Below are 19,596 nucleotides of genomic sequence, written 5' to 3' on the forward strand. Positions count from 1 at the left end.
TTTGTGTTGGTCTGAGGAGATTTGCCAAAATTCTATAAATCCCACAACCATGATAGTTGCATTTTCGGAAAGCCAGCAAAAATACCTACGTTTTGATGTATAATTTGTGGAAGTTGAGTGAAAATTGAGCAAGTAGCAAGAAGTTGTTCGGACATGAAGAGAAGACTGCAAAACCTTCAGTGGCACACTGGAAGCCAAGTGCATAGCAACCATAACAACGCATGTATTTTGTGAAAAATCACAATTTTGCAACTCAAAACTTTAAGAGGCATAAAAGTAAAACGGTAAAAGATTTGAAAAAGCTGATTTATTCCTAAATAGCCCAATAATTTGAGAACATTTTAAAGTTTGAATGGTTGTTCTACGTGAAAGTAGGAAAAAGTAGTTAAGTTTCAAAAACAAGCAAGTTTTAGCAGAATTGCGGAAGTTTCCCATTCATTTCAATGGGACAAATTAAAGGAAAAAGCTTAATATTTTAAAAAGTATAACAGTATAAAATACCAAAAGATATAGCCGGAAAGGGAAAAATTAGCAGAATAGTTTAAAATTTGAACGGTGAAAATCGGCTGAAAATTGTGGAAGTAGATCCACGGCGAAAAACGTACGGAAACACCAAGAATAATAAAGAATAAAGAGAAACAGGAACTCAATAGTGTGGATGCCTCCAGCATCCACACAATAAAGAGAAACAGGAACTCAATAGTGTGGATGCCTCCAGCATCCACACAATAACTAGAAAGGGAAAATTTCAGAAGAAATTTTATGTGTGCCTATGCCGCTGCTATTCAGTGTAGTTTGCCATTCATACAGCTACAGAGAGCAAAACTCAGAAGAGCAGCCATTCTCCACCATGAACTATGGTAAAAACAAACACCGCTCACGCTTCACAGATAACAGCTTACAGTTTTGTGTAAAGATGAAGTTACTTCGTACAGCGCCGATTTGCAGACGCTGTGCACACAGGTTCATGAGCAGAAGTCCCATTGTACCACGGCAGATCTGACAATGTTTGCATGAACACGCTTTGAAGCATTACGTTATGGACCACTTTTCACACATGGTTGGTGTACCCAAACAGCCGGCTGTAGCTTTTCAACTCACAGCCGGACACACACCCAAAAACAGCCGAGAGAGCACAGACTACGCCCGAGAGGCGTGATTGCAGGTGCCGCTCAGGTGGGTCCACCTCACCTGCAGCGGCACTGCAGACCACGCCCCGCCACACACATCAAACACGTAAAATAAATATTTATGCACTTTTGCATTCACTTTTTGTTTTTTGTTATTTTTACACAGTGTTCTGAATGATGAACAATGGTCTACAGCCAATCTTGTGTATTATTATACAAACTTTGGTTGTAAGATTCAGATAACTATTTAATAAAAGCTAAATATTTTATATGAGAGTAAGAAAGAAAAGTATATCTTTGTGTCCACCTTTCTCTGTTAATGCCCTACCTGGCCCCTGGCAAAAGCTTTGCTAGATCCGCCCTGCACAGTTACCAGCTGTCAGCTACACAAAAAAAGGAGCTTGGTGTATATTTGTCTGTCAGAAACAGTTCATAACTTCCCTTCAACTCATTCATGTCACCTAAGGGTAAACCTGTTTCTCCATCACCAGTTCAGCTCTGATGATTCAGTAAGGACATCTCCTGATTTCATCTTCATGCTCCAGCAAACATCAGCTGATACTAGAAATTAAAATCAAAAGAATTCTAACAACAGCTGATCAAGCTTAAACGTGCTGCTGTTGTTTAGCGCATAAACAAACAAGAGAGAAAAGCCGATCATTGATCAGTTTCATGACTGAAGTTTCAACAGGCGAGAGAATGACAGGGGAGGCTGTCATAAAGTTCAACATCGGTAACATCGGTAACTTAGCCCGCACACAGCTGTATACAAACTCCGTAGTGCTAGCTAGCACGCAGTACGAGTTATTGTAAGTGATTGAAAAAGTCAGCACAGCGAAAATAAACTGCACCTAAACTCGGTTTATATCTGACCCAAATAGAGTGCAGGTCATAACTTCTTACCTGAAATTCAGTTCACCTCACGCTCCTGCCTTCGCTTTCCCTGATCCACGATTGACCTCCGCGTTAGCAAACACCGGTCGATCGGCGGTAGCCTCACCGCCTTGTATGTCTCGTTCGCGGCATGTCCTTTCTGTCACACACCGGTGGATAGCTGCCCTCTGTTGTAGCTCCACCACCAAACAACTCAGTTATTTTTTCCACATCGACCAGCATCATCAGCCCATATAAACGAAAAATAAGTCCAGCTAAGACACAGACCCTTGCCGAGCGATCGGGCGATTAAACAAATTTTAGCCACCTCACTATCAGCCAAGCCTGGGTGGTTTTTCACGAAGGGTCGCTAGCTGCGCTAAGCTAGCGGCGCTAAGCTAGCGGCGCTAGCTAGCTAGCTAGCCAGCTATCAGCAACACGTAAGAGAACTGTTGCTAAATAAACTACACCTAAACTCGGTTTATATCTGACCCAAATAGAGTGCAGGTCATAACTTCTTACCTGAAATTCAGTTCACCTCACGTTCCTGCCTTCGCTTTTCCTCATCCACGATTGACCTCTGCGTTAGCAAACAGCGGTCGATCCGCGGTAGCCTCACCGCCTTGTATGTCTCGTTCGCGGCATGTCCTTTCTGTCACACACCGGTGGATAGCTGCCCTCTGTTGTAGCTCCACCACCAAACAACTCAGTTATTTTTTCCACATCGACCAGCATCATCGGCCCATATAAACGAAAAATAAGTCCAGCTAAGACACAGACCCTTGCCGAGCGATCGGGCGATTAAACAAATTTTAGCCACCTCACTATCAGCCTAGCCTGGGTGGTTTTTCACGAAGGGGCGCTAGCTAGCTAAGCTAGCGGCGCTAGCTAGCTAGCCGGCTATCAGCAACACTTAAGAGAATTGTCGCTAATATGGGATGTCTTGATAAAACGAGCAGATATTTGAAGTTTACACACCTACATTCTCGCCTGAAAATATCTTAAAAGTGTGTTTTGTGACCTAGAAACACGAATAAAAGACATATAAAACAAAGTGGTGTCCGCCATTGTTTGACTCGGTAGAGGCATGCTATGAATTGTGGGATATGTAGTTTTCACCAAGCTTGGCACCCTTTAGGCCGTACTACTCCCGGTATACCACTAGAGAGAGCCAACACACCACAAATGAAGTCTGTTTCTATGGTGCCAAAAGCAGAATCTTTCTCAGGAGCCTAGAAATTGGCCTAAATTTGCACTAAAATCTAAATATTTCAAAAACTATAAAAGTTATAAACACCAAAAGTCACACCATACTAGCCCAGCTCCAGCCGCACAAAATGATGTAACATATGTACCCCTATTGTCAAAACTGTTTGGCAGAGGAGCGCGGGAAAATTTTCACTAAAATATTAATATTTAAAAAACTATAATATTCATAAACACCAAAAGTCATAGCACACCATTCCAGATCCAGCCGCACAAAATGAGGTAACATATATGAAGCTTGTCTCAAAACTGCGGGTCGAGATACACTGCAAAATTTCAGGCGGAAAAAGGAAAATAATAATAATAATAATAATAAGAATAATAAATCCGAGGAATAGTAATATGTGTGCCTCTTCTCATAGGCACACATAATAACTAGAAAGCGAAAATTTCAGAAGAAATTTTATGTGTGCCTATGCCGCTGCTAATCACTGTAGTTTGCCATTCATACGGCTACAGAGAGCAAAACTCAGAAGAGCAGCCATTCTCCACCATGAACTATGGTAAAAACAAACACCGCTCACGCTTCACAGATGACAGCTTACAGTTTTGTGTAAAGATGAAGTTACTTTGTACAGCGCCGATTTGCAGACGCTGTGCACACAGGTTCATGAGCAGAAGTCCCATTGTACCACGGCAGACCCGACAATGTTTGCATGAACACACTTTGAAGCATTACATTATAGACCACTTTTCACACATGCATTCACTTTTTGTTTTTTGTTATTTTTACACAGTGTTCTGAATTATGAACAATGGTCTACAGCCAATCCTGTGTATTATTATACAAACTTTGGTTGTGAGATTCAGATAACTATTTAATAAAAGCTAAATATTTTATATGAGAGTAAGAAAGAAAAGTATATCTTTGTGTCCACCTTTCTCTGTTAATGCCCTAGCTCCCCCCCCCTAAAAGCTTTGCTAGATCCGCCCCTGCACAGTTACCAGCTGTCAGCTACACAAAAAAGGAGCTTGGTCTTTGTCTCTCAGAAACAACTCATAACTTCCCTTCAACTCATTCATGTCACCTAAAGTGTAAACCTGTTTCTCCATCACCAGTTCAGCTCTGATGATTCAGTAAGGACATCTCCTGATTTCATCTTCATGCTCCAGCAAACATCAGCTGATACTAGAAATTAAAATCAAAAGAATTCTAACAACAGCTGATCAAGCTTAAACGTGCTGCTGTTGTTTAGCGCGATAAATAAGAGCGAACAGCCGATCATTGATCAGTTTCATGATTGACGTTTCAACACGCGAGAGAATGACAGGGGAGGCTTCGTAACGACAGAATAAATCATAATGTTTTCTCTGAATGTGGGACGATTCCGTTTGTACGGCACGGCAACTCTATGAACTAACCCTAATGAATAAAATAAAGTCCAACGTCAGTAACTTAGTACGCACACAGCTGTATATAAACTCCCGTGGCATTACGATTGTAAAAGGTCAACGAAAATAAATTACACCTAAACTCGGTTTATATCTGACCCAAATAGAGAGCGACCGGGTGCTGACACGAGTTTCACCCGCCTCAATATAAGCCAAGCCTGGGTGCTTTTTCACGAAGGGTTGCTAGCGGCGCGAGCTAACTATGCTAGCGGCGCTAGCTAGCTAGCCGGCTATCAGCAACACATAAGAGAACTGCTGCTAAATAAACTACACCTAAACTCGGTTTATATCTGACCCAAATAGAGAGCGACCGGGTGCTGACACGAGTTTCACCCGCCTCAATATAAGCCAAGCCTGGGTGCTTTTTCACGAAGGGTTGCTAGCGGCGCGAGCTAACTATGCTAGCGGCGCTAGCTAGCTAGCCGGCTATCAGCAACACATAAGAGAACTGCTGCTAAATAAACTACACCTAAACTCGGTTTATATCTGACCCAAATAGAGTGCAGTTCATAACTTCTTACCTGAAATTCAGTTCACCTCACGCTCCTGCCTTCGCTTTCCCTGATCCATGATTGACCACCGCGTTAGCAATCGCCTGCCCGGCCTCATATGTCTCGTTGGCGGCATGTCCTTTCTGTCACACACCGGTGGGTAGCTGCCCTCTGTTGTAGCTCCACCACCAAACAACTCAGTTATTTTTTCCACATCCAGCTGTAACTCCGATTCTATGCGAGCATTTGCGAGAGACCAGGGAGGTGAAACGACAGAGAGAGTCCCCTCGCTATCCATTTGCAGCCAAGTGCGGCAGCTAGCTAGGTAGCCAGCTAGGTAGCCAGCTAGCTGTCAGGCAGGACCAACGTAGTCAGAGCACTGTCGCTAAATATGGGATGTCTTGATAAAACAAGCAGATATTTGAAGTTTACACACCTACATTCTCGCCTGAAAATATCTTAAAAGCTTATTTTGTGACCTAGAAACAGGAATAAAAGACATATAAAACGAAGTGGTGGCCGCCATTGTTCACTCTGTAGAGGCGTGCTATGAATTGTGGGATATTGAGTTTTCCACCAAGCATTACCGTAACTTTTGAATGATTTGCGCAACCTTAAAAATTCCAAGGGCTCCTGAAAGCAGCGACGCTGTGCGCACCGTTGAAATTGTCATCATTACGGTAATCCAAATAAGGGTACACAGGCTGTACCACTCCCGGCATACCACTAGAGAGAGCCAAGACACCACAAATGAAGTCTGTTTATTTGGCGCCAAAAGATGAATTGGCCTAAATTTGCACTAAAATATTAATATTTAAAAAACTATAAAAGTTATAAACACCAAAAGTCATAACATAATAGTCCAGCTCCAGCCGCACAAAATGATCTAACATATGTAACCCTAATGTCAAAACTGTTTGGCAGAGGAGCGCGGGAAAATTTTCACTAAAATATTAATATTTAAAAAACTATAAAATTCATAAACACCAAAAGTCATAGCACACCATTCCAGATCCGGCCGCACAAAATGAGGTAACATATATGAAGCTTGTCTCAAAACTGCGAGGCGAGATTCGCTGCAAAATTTCAGGCGGAAACTGGAGAATAATAATAATAATAATAATAATAATAATAAATCCGACGAATAGTAATATGTGTGCCTCTTGGCATAGGCACACATAACTAGAAAGCGAAAATTTCAGAAGAAATTTTATGTGTGCCTATGCCGCTGCTATTCAGTGTAGTTTGCCATTCATATAGCTACAGAGAGCAAAACTCAGAAGAGCACCCATTCTCCACCATGAACTATGGTAAAAACAAACACCGCTCACGCTTCACAGATAACAGCTTACAGTTTTGTGTAAAGATGAAGTTACTTCGTACAGCGCCGATTTGCAGACGCTGTGCACACAGGTTCATGAGCAGAAGTCCCATTGTACCACGGCAGATCCGACAATGTTTGCATGAACACGCTTTGAAGCATTACGTTATGGACCACTTTTCACACATGGTTGGTGTACCCAAACAGCCGGCTGTAGCTTTTCAACTCACAGCCCGACACACACCCAAAAACAGCCGAGAGAGCACAGACTACGCCTGAGAGGCGTGATTGCAGGTGCTGCTCAGGTGGGTCCACCTCCCCTGCAGCGGCACTGCAGACCACGCCCCGCCACACACATCAAACACGTAAAATAAATATTTATGCACTTTTGCATTCACTTTTTGTTTTTTGTTATTTTTACACAGTGTTCTGAATGATGAACAATGGTCTACAGCCAATCTTGTGTATTATTATACAAACTTTGGTTGTAAGATTCAGATAACTATTTAATAAAAGCTAAATATTTTATATGAGAGTAAGAAAGAAAAGTATATCTTTATGTCCACCTTTCTCTGTTAATGCCCTACCTGGCCCCCTGGCAAAAGCTTTGCTAGATCCGCCCCTGCACAGTTACCAGCTGTCAGCTACACAAAAAAAGGAGCTTGGTGTTTACAGGGAGTGCAGAATTATTAGGCAAATCAGTATTTTGTCCACATCATCCTCTTCATGCATGTTGTCTTACTCCAAGCTGTATAGGCTCGAAAGCCTACTACCAATTAAGCATATTAGGTGATGTGCATCTCTGTAATGAGAAGGGGTGTGGTCTAATGACATCAACACCCTATATCAGGTGTGCATAACTATTAGGCAACTTCCTTTCCTTTGGCAAAATGGGTCAAAAGAAGGACTTGACAGGCTCAGAAAAGTCAAAAATAGTGAGATATCTTGCAGAGGCATGCAGCAGTCTTAAAATTGCAAAGCTTCTGAAGCGTGATCATCGAACAATCAAGCGTTTCATTCAAAATAGTCAACAGGGTCTCAAGAAGCGTGTGGAAAAACCAAGGCGCAAAATAACTGCCCATGAACTGAGAAAAGTCAAGCGTGCAGCTGCCAAGATGCCACTTGCCACCAGTTTGGCCATATTTCAGAGCTGCAACATCACTGGAGTGCCCAAAAGCACAAGGTGTGCAATACTCAGAGACATGGCCAAGGTAAGAAAGGCTGAAAGACGACCACCACTGAACAAGACACACAAGCTGAAACATCAAGACTGGGCCAAGAAATATCTCAAGACTGATTTTTCTAAGGTTTTATGGACTGATGAAATGAGAGTGAGTCTTGATGGGCCAGATGGATGGGCCCGTGGCTGGATTGGTAAAGGGCAGAGAGCTCCAGTCCCACTCAGACGCCAGCAAGGTGGAGGTGGAGTACTGGTTTGGGCTGGTATCATCAAAGATGAGCTTGTGGGGCCTTTTCGGGTTGAGGATGGAGTCAAGCTCAACTCCCAGTCCTACTGCCAGTTTCTGGAAGACACCTTCTTCAAGCAGTGGTACAGGAAGAAGTCTGCATCCTTCAAGAAAAACGTGATTTTCATGCAGGACAATGCTCCATCACACACGTCCAAGTACTCCACAGCGTGGCTGGCAAGAAAGGGTATAAAAGAAGAAAAACTAATGACATGGCCTCCTTGTTCACCTGATCTGAACCCCATTGAGAACCTGTGGTCCATCATCAAATGTGAGATTTACAAGGAGGGAAAACAGTACACCTCTCTGAACAGTGTCTGGGAGGCTGTGGTTGCTGCTGCACGCAATGTTGATGGTGAACAGATCAAAACACTGACAGAATCCATGGATGGCAGGCTTTTGAGTGTCCTTGCAAAGAAAGGTGGCTATATTGGTCGCTGATTTGGTTTTTTTTGTTTTTTTGAATGTCAGAAATGTATATTTGTGAATGTGGAGATGTTATATTGGTTTCACTGGTAAAAATAAATAATTGAAATGGGTATATATTTGTTTTTTGTTAAGTTGCCTAATAATTATGCACAGTAATAGTCACCTGCACACACAGATATCCCCCTAAAATAGCTAAAACTAAACACAAACTAAAAACTACTTCCGAAAACATTCAGCTTTGATATTAATGTGTTTTTTGGGCTCATTGAGAACATGGTTGTTGTTCAATAATAAAATTATTCCTCAAAAATACAACTTGCCTAATAATTCTGCACTCCCTGTATGAGAGTAAGAAAGAAAAGTATATCTTTGTGTCCACCTTTCTCTGTTAATGCCCTACCTGGCCCCCTGGCAAAAGCTTTGCTAGATCCGCCCCTGCACAGTTACCAGCTGTCAGCTAAATAAAAAAAGGAGCTTGGTGTTTATTTCTCTCAGAAACAGTTCATAACTTCCCTTCAACTCATTCATGTCACCTAAAAAAAAGGTAAACCTGTTTCTCCATCACCAGTTCAGCTCTGATGATTCAGTAAGGTCATCTCCTGGTTTCGACCAGCCGCTTCTACAGCTGTGGCTCCAGCAAACATCAGCTGATACTAGAAATTAAAATCAAATGAATTCTAACAATAGCTGATCAAGCTTAAACGTGCTGCTGTTGTTTAGCGCGATAAACAAACAAGAGAGAAAAGCCGATCATTGATCAGTTTCATGACTGAAGTTTGAACAGGCGAGAGAATGACAGGGGAGGCTGTCATAAACTCCATCGTGCTAGCTACCACGCAGTACGAGTTATTATAACTGATTGTAAAAAGTCAGCACAACAAAAATAAACTACACCTAAACTCGGTTTATATCTGACCCAAATAGAGTGCAGGTCATAACTTCTTACCTGAAATTCAGTTCACCTCACGCTCCGACCGGCAGCCGCCTGCTTCTCCTGCCTTCGGTTTCCCTGATCCACGATCTACCACCGGTCGATCGGCGGTCGCCTCGCCGCCTCGTTCCCCGCATGTTCTTTCTGACACACACCGGTGGATAGCTGCCCTCGGTTGTAGCTCCGCGTCAGCGACTACCAAACAACTCAGTTATTTTTTCCACATCGACCAGCATCTGGACAATCCACCGCCTTTCACTGTTTGTACCGTTACTAAAAAAAAACCCTCATCGGCTCATAAAAACGAAAAATAAGTCCAGCTATGACCCTGAGTCAAAAAGACAGCCAGCTCGGGTTAGCTAGCTACCTGTCTAGCTCTTTGCAGGCACCGAAAACATCAGAGCTAATATGGGATGTCTTGGTAACACGAGCAGATATTTGAAGTTTACATCTGGCCAATCCACCACCTTTCACTGTTTATACCGTTACTAAAATGAATAAATAAATAAATCATCGGTCCATATAAACGAAAAATAAGTCCAGCTAAAACACATACTGTCGGCGAGCGACCGGGTGCTGACACGAGTTTCACCCGCCTCAATATAAGCCAAGCCTGGGTGCTTTTTCACGAAGGGTCGCTAGCGGTGCTAGCTAACTATGCTAGCGGCACTAGCTAGCTAGCCGGCTATCAGCAACACATAAGAGAACTGCTGCTAAATAAACTACACCTAAACTCGGTTTATATCTGACCCAAATAGAGTGCAGGTCATAACTTCTTACCTGAAATTCAGTTCACCTCACGCTCCTGCCTTCGCTTTCCCTGATCCACGATTGACCTCCGCGTTAGCAAACACCGGTCGATCGGCGGTCGCGGCATGTCCTTTCTGTCATACACCGGTGGATAGCTGCCCACTGTTGTAGCTCCGCGTTATAGCACCACCAAACAACTCAGTTATTTTTTCCACATCCAGCTGTAACTCCGATTCTGTGCGAGCATTTGCGAGAGACCAGGGAGGTGAAACGACAGAGAGAGTCCCCTCGCTATCCATTTGCAGCCAAGTGCGGCAGCTAGCTAGGTAGCCAGCTAGGTAGCCGGCTAGCTGTCAGGCAGGACCGACGTAGTCAGAGCACTGTCGCTAAATATGGGATGTCTTGATAAAACAAGCAGATATTTGAAGTTTACACACCTACATTCTCGCCTGAAAATATCTTAAAAGCTTATTTTGTGACCTAGAAACACGAATAAAAGACATATAAAACGAAGTGGTGGCCGCCATTGTTCACTCTGTAGAGGCGTGCTATGAATTGTGGGATATGGAGTTTTCAACACAAGGATAAAATCTTTTCGGCTGTACTACTCCCGGTATACCACTAGAGAGAGCCAAGACACCACAAATGAAGTCTGTTTCTATGGTGCCAAAAGCAGAATCTTTCTCAGGAGCCTAGAAATTGGCCTAAATTTGCACTAAAATCTAAATATTTCAAAAACTATAAAAGTTATAAACACCAAAAGTCACACCATACTAGCCCAGCGCCAGCCGCACAAAATGATGTAACATATGTACCCCTATTGTCAAAACTGTTTGGCAGAGGAGCGCGGGAAAATTTTCACTAAAATATTAATATTTAAAAAACTATAATATTCATAAACACCAAAAGTCATAGCACACCATTCCAGATCCAGCCGCACAAAATGAGGTAACATATATGAAGCTTGTCCAAAAACTGCGGGTCGAGATACACTGCAAAATTTCAGGCGGAAAAAGGAAAATAATAATAATAATAATAAGAATAATAAATCCGACGAATAGTAATATGTGTGCCTCTTGGCATAGGCACACATAATAATAATAATAACTAGAAAGCGAAAATTTCAGAAGAAATTTTATGTGTGCCTATGCCACTGCTAATCTGTGTAGTTTGCCATTCTTACGGCTGCTTAGGGCAAAACTCAGAAGAGCAGCCATTCTCCACCATGAACTATGGTAAAAACAAACACCGCTCACACTTCACAGATGACAGCTTACAGTTTTGTGTAAAGATGAAGTTGCTTTGTACAGCCCCGATTTGCAGACGCTGTGCACAGAGGTTCATGAGCAGAAGTCCCCATTGTAGCACGGCAGACCCGACAATGTTTGCATGAACACGCTTTGAAGCATTACGTTATGGACCACTTTTCACACATGGTTGGTGTACCCACACAACCGGCTGTAGCTTTTCAACTTACACACACCCAAAAAACAGCCGAGAGAGCACAGACAACGCCCGAGAGGCGTGATTGCAGATGCCGCTCAGGTGGGTCCACCTCCCCTGCAGCAGCACTGCAGACCACGCCCCGCCACACACATCAAACACGTAAAATAAATATTTATGCACTTTCGCATTCACTTTTTGTCTTTTGTTATTTTTACACAGTGTTCTGAATGATGAGCAATGGTCTACAGCCAATCTTGTGTATTATTATACAAACTTTGGTTGTAAGATTCAGATAACTATTTAATAAAAGCTAAATATTTTATATGAGAGTAAGAAAGAAAAGTATCTCTTTGTGTCCACCTTTCTCTGTTAATGGCCTACCTGGCCCCCTGGCAAAAGCTTTGCTAGATCCGCCCCTGCACAGTTACCAGCTGTCAGCTAAATAAAAAAAAGGAGCTTGGTGTTTATTTCTCTCAGAAACAGTTCATAACTTCCCTTCAACTCATTCATGTCACCTAAAAAAAAGGTAAACCTGTTTCTCCATCACCAGTTCAGCTCTGATGATTCAGTAAGGTCATCTCCTGGTTTCGACCAGCCGCTTCTACAGCTGTGGCTCCAGCAAACATCAGCTGATACTAGAAATTAAAATCAAATGAATTCTAACAACAGCTGATCAAGCTTAAACGTGCTGCTGTTGTTTAGCGCGATAAACAAACAAGAGAGAAAAGCCGATCATTGATCAGTTTCATGACTGAAGTTTGAACAGGCGAGAGAATGACAGGGGAGGCTGTCATAAAGTTCAACATCAGTAACTTAGCGCGCACACAGCTGTATAGAAACTCCATCGTGCTAGCTACCACGCAGTACGAGTTATTATAACTGATTGTAAAAAGTCAGCACAACGAAAATAAACTCGGTTTATATCTGACCCAAATAGAGTGCAGGTCATAACTTCTTACCTGAAATTCAGTTCACCTCACGCTCCGACCGGCAGCCGCCTGCTTCTCCTGCCTTCGGTTTCCCTGATCCACGATCTACCACCGGTCGATCGGCGGTCGCCTCGCCGCCTCGTTCCCCGCATGTTCTTTCTGACACACACCGGTGGATAGCTGCCCTCGGTTGTAGCTCCGCGTCAGCGACTACCAAACAACTCAGTTATTTTTTCCACATCGACCAGCATCTGGACAATCCACCGCCTTTCACTGTTTGTACCGTTACTAAAAAAAAACCCTCATCGGCTCATAAAAACGAAAAATAAGTCCAGCTATGACCCTGAGTCAAAAAGACAGCCAGCTCGGGTTAGCTAGCTACCTGTCTAGCTCTTTGCAGGCACCGAAAACATCAGAGCTAATATGGGATGTCTTGGTAACACGAGCAGATATTTGAAGTTTACATCTGGCCAATCCACCACCTTTCACTGTTTATACCGTTACTAAAATGAATAAATAAATAAATCATCGGTCCATATAAACGAAAAATAAGTCCAGCTAAAACACATACTGTCGGCGAGCGACCGGGTGCTGACACGAGTTTCACCCGCCTCAATATAAGCCAAGCCTGGGTGCTTTTTCACGAAGGGTCGCTAGCGGTGCTAGCTAACTATGCTAGCGGCGCTAGCTAGCTAGCCGGCTATCAGCAACACATAAGAGAACTGCTGCTAAATAAACTACACCTAAACTCGGTTTATATCTGACCCAAATAGAGTGCAGGTCATAACTTCTTACCTGAAATTCAGTTCACCTCACGCTCCTGCCTTCGCTTTCCCTGATCCACGATTGACCTCCGCGTTAGCAAACACCGGTCGATCGGCGGTCGCGGCATGTCCTTTCTGTCATACACCGGTGGATAGCTGCCCACTGTTGTAGCTCCGCGTTATAGCACCACCAAACAACTCAGTTATTTTTTCCACATCCAGCTGTAACTCCGATTCTGTGCGAGCATTTGCGAGAGACCGGGGAGGTGAAACGACAGAGAGAGTCCCCTCGCTATCCATTTGCAGCCAAGTGCGGCAGCTAGCTAGGTAGCCGGCTAGCTGTCAGGCAGGACCGACGTCGTCAGAGCACTGTCGCTAAATATGGGATGTCTTGATAAAACAAGCAGATATTTGAAGTTTACACACCTACATTCTCGCCTGAAAATATCTTAAAAGTTTATTTTGTGACCTAGAAACATGAATAAAAGACATATAAAACGAAGTGGTGGCCGCCATTGTTCACTCTGTAGAGGCGTGCTATGAATTGTGGGATATGGAGTTTTCAACACAAGGATAAAATCTTTTCGGCTGTACTACTCCCGGTATACCACTAGAGAGAGCCAAGACACCACAAATGAAGTCTGTTTCTATGGTGCCAAAAGCAGAATCTTTCTCAGGAGCCTAGAAATTGGCCTAAATTTGCACTAAAATCTAAATATTTCAAAAACTATAAAAGTTATAAACACCAAAAGTCACACCATACTAGCCCAGCGCCAGCCGCACAAAATGATGTAACATATGTACCCCTATTGTCAAAACTGTTTGGCAGAGGAGCGCGGGAAAATTTTCACTAAAATATTAATATTTAAAAAACTATAATATTCATAAACACCAAAAGTCATAGCACACCATTCCAGATCCAGCCGCACAAAATGAGGTAACATATATGAAGCTTGTCCAAAAACTGCGGGTCGAGATACACTGCAAAATTTCAGGCGGAAAAAGGAAAATAATAATAATAATAATAAGAATAATAAATCCGAGGAATAGTAATATGTGTGCCTCTTGTCATAGGCACACATAATAATAATAAATCCGACGAATAGTAATATGTGTGCCTCTTGTCATAGGCACACATAATAATAATAAATCCGAGGAATAGTAATATGTGTGCCTCCTGGCATAGGCACACATAATAATAATAATAATAATAAATCCGACGAATAGTAATATGTGTGCCTCTTGTCATAGGCACACATAATAATAAATCCGAGGAATAGTAATATGTGTGCCTCTTGGCATAGGCACACATAATAAATAAAAATAAATTTTAAAAATGTAAATATATTTATGCTTAATATATAATCTATCATTATAATCTATAATATAATCTATAATTTGTTTGTTGTGAAACGTTGAAAACTTGAAAAAAGCACTGCATTACATCCAAAAGGTAGCGATCGCGCTAGCCAAAGGTCGGCGCATGCGCTGAATAACTTTTCCGCGTACTGAGCAGAACTTCCTCATTGAGGGTGCTAACAGCAGAGAACTCGACAGTCTTGCGACGGTTGTGATTGAAACAGCACAGCGCGTTTCCTTTCGCTTTATCCGCCAGCCTCACAAATGTCGAAGCCTCCTCCCAAACCAGCCAAGCCAGGTAAGACCAAAACTACGAGGACATGTTGTTTAAACTTAACCCAAACTTGTGACGTGTTTATACGAGGACAACGCACCTTGTTGGCGTTAAACGGTTAATGGGCGGGCGCTCAACACTCCTCCCCGGGCTCGGCTGATTTCTGTTGTTTGTCTGTGAGACCTTGTTTAGCAAATAGAAAGACAGGTCTTAAACTTTAATTGGAAGCCGTGTCGCTTTATCGCTAGCCCTGCCAGGACCGCGTTAGAGTTATTGAAAGCGCTTTCTCGCCATTCAGTACACTGACGGGGCCAGTCAGCTCTTACCAGCAGGCCTCTGTCACTTCCCCATTTCCATCACTCATGCAAAGAGAGCACCGCGAATCAGTGGCTTTGGGTGAATAGGTGATAAGTCTGCGTGGTCAGTGACATCAGCTCTACTTCCTCCTTGCTCAGGTTATTCTGGTAACCTCTTCCCAAACCTTACTCACCAACGTTAGAGCAAGTCATAGCGTTAGCATTTACCTACGCACCGTGTCAGTGCAACAGGTGTACACAAGCAGCCTGTGTAGGAAGGAGAGGCGATATTCAGCTTAATAGGTGTCCTTTGTTCAAAGCAATCACACAAATGTCCTGGTGCATGTGTTTGAGGCTAAAAGCGAAACTGTGTCTTCTCCCTCAATAAACTTGTAATGCTGTGGAGAGTGTTTTTTTTTTTTTTTAATTTCTATTTATTAAACAAGAAAGTACAAACTTTCATCCATCATGGTTGTAAGTACAGCATATGTGCACCTGTGATGAAATTTTAAGGCAGCGCGATGAGAGTGAGGCAGGAAATTGTACTTTAATGCGATAAAAACACCTTTTGATTTATTGTTGTAATCATTTTTGAGCATTTCGTTTGTGCCCATGCTGCACGCTACTGCGCTGGTCTACCCATATTGAAATTGGGTGACTATTAATGTTTTTATATGATTTGTAAAACTTTGGGATGCACAGAAAGACATTTAAATATCCACAATGTCAAATCAAAGCTTTCTAAAGGAAAAAATCGATTTCTTTACATCCTCTAGCCAATGGTTTCTGCTGTAGTGTTGACTAATTGCACCTAGTACACTAGTCTCATCTTATGAGTCAAATGTGGACGCAGGTAAATTCAGGTGTTTGGAGAAAAAAATTGCCATCTCACAGATGGTGAGAGAAGCATAAAATAACCTTCCTCATGTGTGAAGTTAAAGGTGGTTTATGTCTACAAATATGCCGAGACGGCAAACACAGGCGCATCTCTTTACCCGCATGAAACACAATCTTCTGCTCTCCTCACAGTCCTTGACGAATCAGTCACGACACCTCACCTAGCTGTAGGTGAGATTGCCTGTCAGTGGCAGGGCGGTGGGGCTTGTGCAGGATAACTGATCCATCCTGCTAAAGCTATTTTATCCAGATTCAGGATTGGTTTTCTGTAACTTTCCCTTTGGTGGATGTGCTCGGTGGATGTGCATGAAATGGCTTTGGGAAAAAAGAAAAAAAAAAACATTGGCAAGTGTTTGTAGCCATGTGTGACCAAATAGCACCTCGAGGTATGCGTTCAGCTTGAACAAGAGCTGGCATGTTTTTAGTTTTTTGTTTTGTTTGGTTGTTTTTTGCACCCGCTTAGCCACATTTTTACAAGAAGGTTATGATTCTGTTTTTGAAGTATGTGCAGTTTAACAGAGGGAGCCCTGTGCAAACTCTGGTTTAGCAGATAAGAAGTTTAGATTAAGTTGTTAAATTGAGCAGTGAACATGACTGAGGGATCACATAACCACCATGACCAGACATGCTTTTTCAGAAGAGCTGCTGCAATAAAGAAAAATGTGGAAAAAAAACAAAAAACCCCACACAACTGGAATTCATTAAAAAGCCCACACAGTAAGAGATGAAATATATACTGTCATTGCTTTGCTCATGTCAAGGCACAAATTTTCTTCTCTGTTTATTCATTAGATTTCTTTTTATCTTATTATATGCCCGGGGTTTAAAATGTAGCAAGAATTTAACTGAGTCAGCACAGGCCTTCAGTACGGGTCTGCAAAGCAGACGTGCTTACTGTGTTTGAACAGAGCTGGACTTGTGCGGTGGCTCAGCCCCCGTCATTCTGAGACACCGAGGCAGTGTGTTCACTAAACAGAAATCCTGAGTAACAGCACAGGCAGAGGGGAGTTACAGGGTCCAGCGTTTAGGCTTGTGAAGTAAAGAGATCAGGAAAGATGGACTCACCGGCCTTTGCATTTAAATGTAAGACGGTAAATCAATCAGCTTTTGTTTAGACATTCACTTAATGTATATAATATATAATGTTCTTCTTCTCTCCCCTTTTGCACAGTTTAGGAGCATGTCAGGTTACATTTCACTGCGTGTTGTACTTGTATAACTATGCATGTGACGAATAAAGAATCTTGAATCTTAATTTTGTTGAACACCTTTAATGTGTCATTTCCTCTGTTAGCCAGTTGACACTGTGATAATCTTTCAAGTTCAAACTGAAAGGATTAATAAAATAACCAAATAAAGGCATGATTGAAGATATCAGATATGCACCAATAATGGGGGCGGACACACATTTTTCACTGGGTATATTATTTAAAGCATATTATTAAAGTCTGTCTCTATATTTAAAACCAAAAACGGGTGTGTCAAAATTTTAAAAGGAAGTCCAAATTACGCTTATCTACCACTCGGATGCAAATCACAGGAAATTCTTTAACTTTGCAGGAGAGCATATTTATCCTGGTTTTGTTAACCAAAACAGGGTCGGTATTTGAGCACTGAGTGTAGTCTGTTTAGTAAACTTTGTGTCTATGTTGTAAACAACACAGCAGACTATATGTAACCTCATGGTAATGCCCAGAAACGGGCAGCTAGTTGAAATATAAAGTGTTTATATCAAGTATTTAAATACGTTTTGAAAGCTTGACCGTGGCTGTTCAAGCTCTTGATGTAGTTTAGCAGTCGACTAAAGCCACAGCATAGTAGCATCTCAGCAGCAGAGCTCAACCTCAAGTTTGAGCCACCAGTGGCCCCGAGTGCAGCTGCACGCAACAACCACTGTTGATGCTGTTTTTTGTGCCTGTTGTACGTGCTGAAATGTCTTTTTGTTTACATAATAGATAACGTCTCACTTTTGATTTGTGCACTTGACAAAAGAGAGTAGTTTACCACATTAGAAGCTGCCTTCTGCACTCACTCACCTGCATACTCACCAGACTGAAACTAGCTGGGAGTTCTGCAGGGCTTAACCAGGGGTGGTTTCACCTCACTTTTGTTTGTCACAGAGTGCGGACACATATTTTGTCTAACATCTAGTCTGTTTTTGTCTTCACTAGGCCAAGTCAAGGTTTTCAGAGCTTTGTTCACCTTCGACCCACGGACAGTAAGAGCTTTTTCTTTGTTGAGATTGATTCTTTTTCTTTTTACTTTTATAACTTTATGCTGATCATCGATTAATCTTAGTGTTTCTCACAAGATTAGGTTCTAATTGTGAAAGGCAAGTGGAATGTGTGCTCACAGAGCTCCTTTTGCAGTGCTCGGTCTTTCTTGAATTAATTATTAAATAATACCTTTCATAAGTTTCTCTTCTCCAAACGGTTTGTTTGCTAAACTACTTCATGACAAATACCTGAACGATATATACAGCTGCTTCCTCACTGAGTCTCATACTGCAGATGAACCCGACTTTGCCATCATGAACTGTGGCTGCCTTGTTCTGCTGTGTAGTCTTAGTGAGCTCTGAGTTACAGGTTCTGGTTAGAGTGCTTCTTTGTTTGTTAGGGACATGTCTTGGAATTTTTTTTTTTTCTTTAACAGTGTGATGCAGGAGGGGAAACGGAGTTCAAGAGCCAGGGCTGAGATAATTTTGGATATCTACAGAGGAGGAATAGTGGACATCCTGGGCAAAGGATGGATATGAAACTGTTTGGCAGAAGGAAAAGAGGATGACAACAGAGATGTAGTGAAGGAGGGCATAGAGAGGGGGATACTAGGGATGGGGTAATGCCAGATAATCCTTTTAACCCTATGCAAAACCTGATGTGCACCTCCCAGTAAAATGTAACTACACTTTGAGTAAATACAGCCCGCAACGACTTGAATGATGTGGAAGGCTGTGGTGTAGGGTTAAGAGTGGTTTCCAGTTAGATCGTAGGAGGCAGCTAGAAGAGGATGATGATGACGCAGGGGAATCAAAACAAAGTCCCAAAATCTGAATATATGATCATAAAATCTTAATTATACTTAAATATTAGTACAAAGCTTTAATCATCATATTTATGCAGACTCACTCTTTCTGAATTAATATATTTGGTATCACAGTGATTGTATGTGTTCATTAGTTTAAGGCTGGAGCAGGAGAAGATTTTATTTATATTAATATATCAATACACTCCTCCACTGGTCCTGTCTAGGCTGTCGGCAAAAGCAATATTAACAGTACTTCAAACCAGTGGCTCTGGTGGGTGGGCATCAGGAAGGGCCAGTCACATTTCAGTAGGGAGTACCATCCCACCACTCTGCACACTTCCTACAGCTCAGAGCAGGTGTCTTGAGCAGAAGGAGGACTGCTGTTGCAAGCTGCAGTTCATGATGATGTAGGTGGATTGCATCCATCTTTGTGATAAGATCTCACTGGGGAAGTGGTTAACTGATATCGAGCACCACCACAATAGTAACCTATACGGGAAGCTAGCAAGTACGTGAAGCTAAATTCGGGAAGGGTGGGGCCAGCTTGTTAGCAATGAC

General features: G+C 42.3%; 1 protein-coding gene across 2 annotated transcripts in view; it reads left to right on the top strand.

The window, feature by feature from the left end:
* The window catches only part of ostf1 (osteoclast stimulating factor 1), a 50,525-nt gene that overhangs the window by 25,219 nt on the left and 5,710 nt on the right, over positions 1–19,596 (top strand). Inside the window, exons 1-2 of one of the 2 annotated variants that reach the window (XM_003451065.5) lie at positions 14,674–14,845; positions 18,186–18,232. In XM_003451065.5, coding sequence (XP_003451113.1) covers positions 14,812–14,845; positions 18,186–18,232 — 81 coding nt within the window. In that variant the 5' untranslated portion in view covers positions 14,674–14,811. Of the gene's footprint in view, positions 1–14,673; positions 14,846–18,185; positions 18,233–19,596 lie in introns of those variants that run through there. The other variant, XM_019365607.2, reaches the window with a different exon arrangement.

The sequence above is a fragment of the Oreochromis niloticus genome, linkage group LG12, assembly GCF_001858045.2.
Source record: "Oreochromis niloticus isolate F11D_XX linkage group LG12, O_niloticus_UMD_NMBU, whole genome shotgun sequence".
Classification (NCBI taxonomy): domain Eukaryota; kingdom Metazoa; phylum Chordata; class Actinopteri; order Cichliformes; family Cichlidae; genus Oreochromis; species Oreochromis niloticus.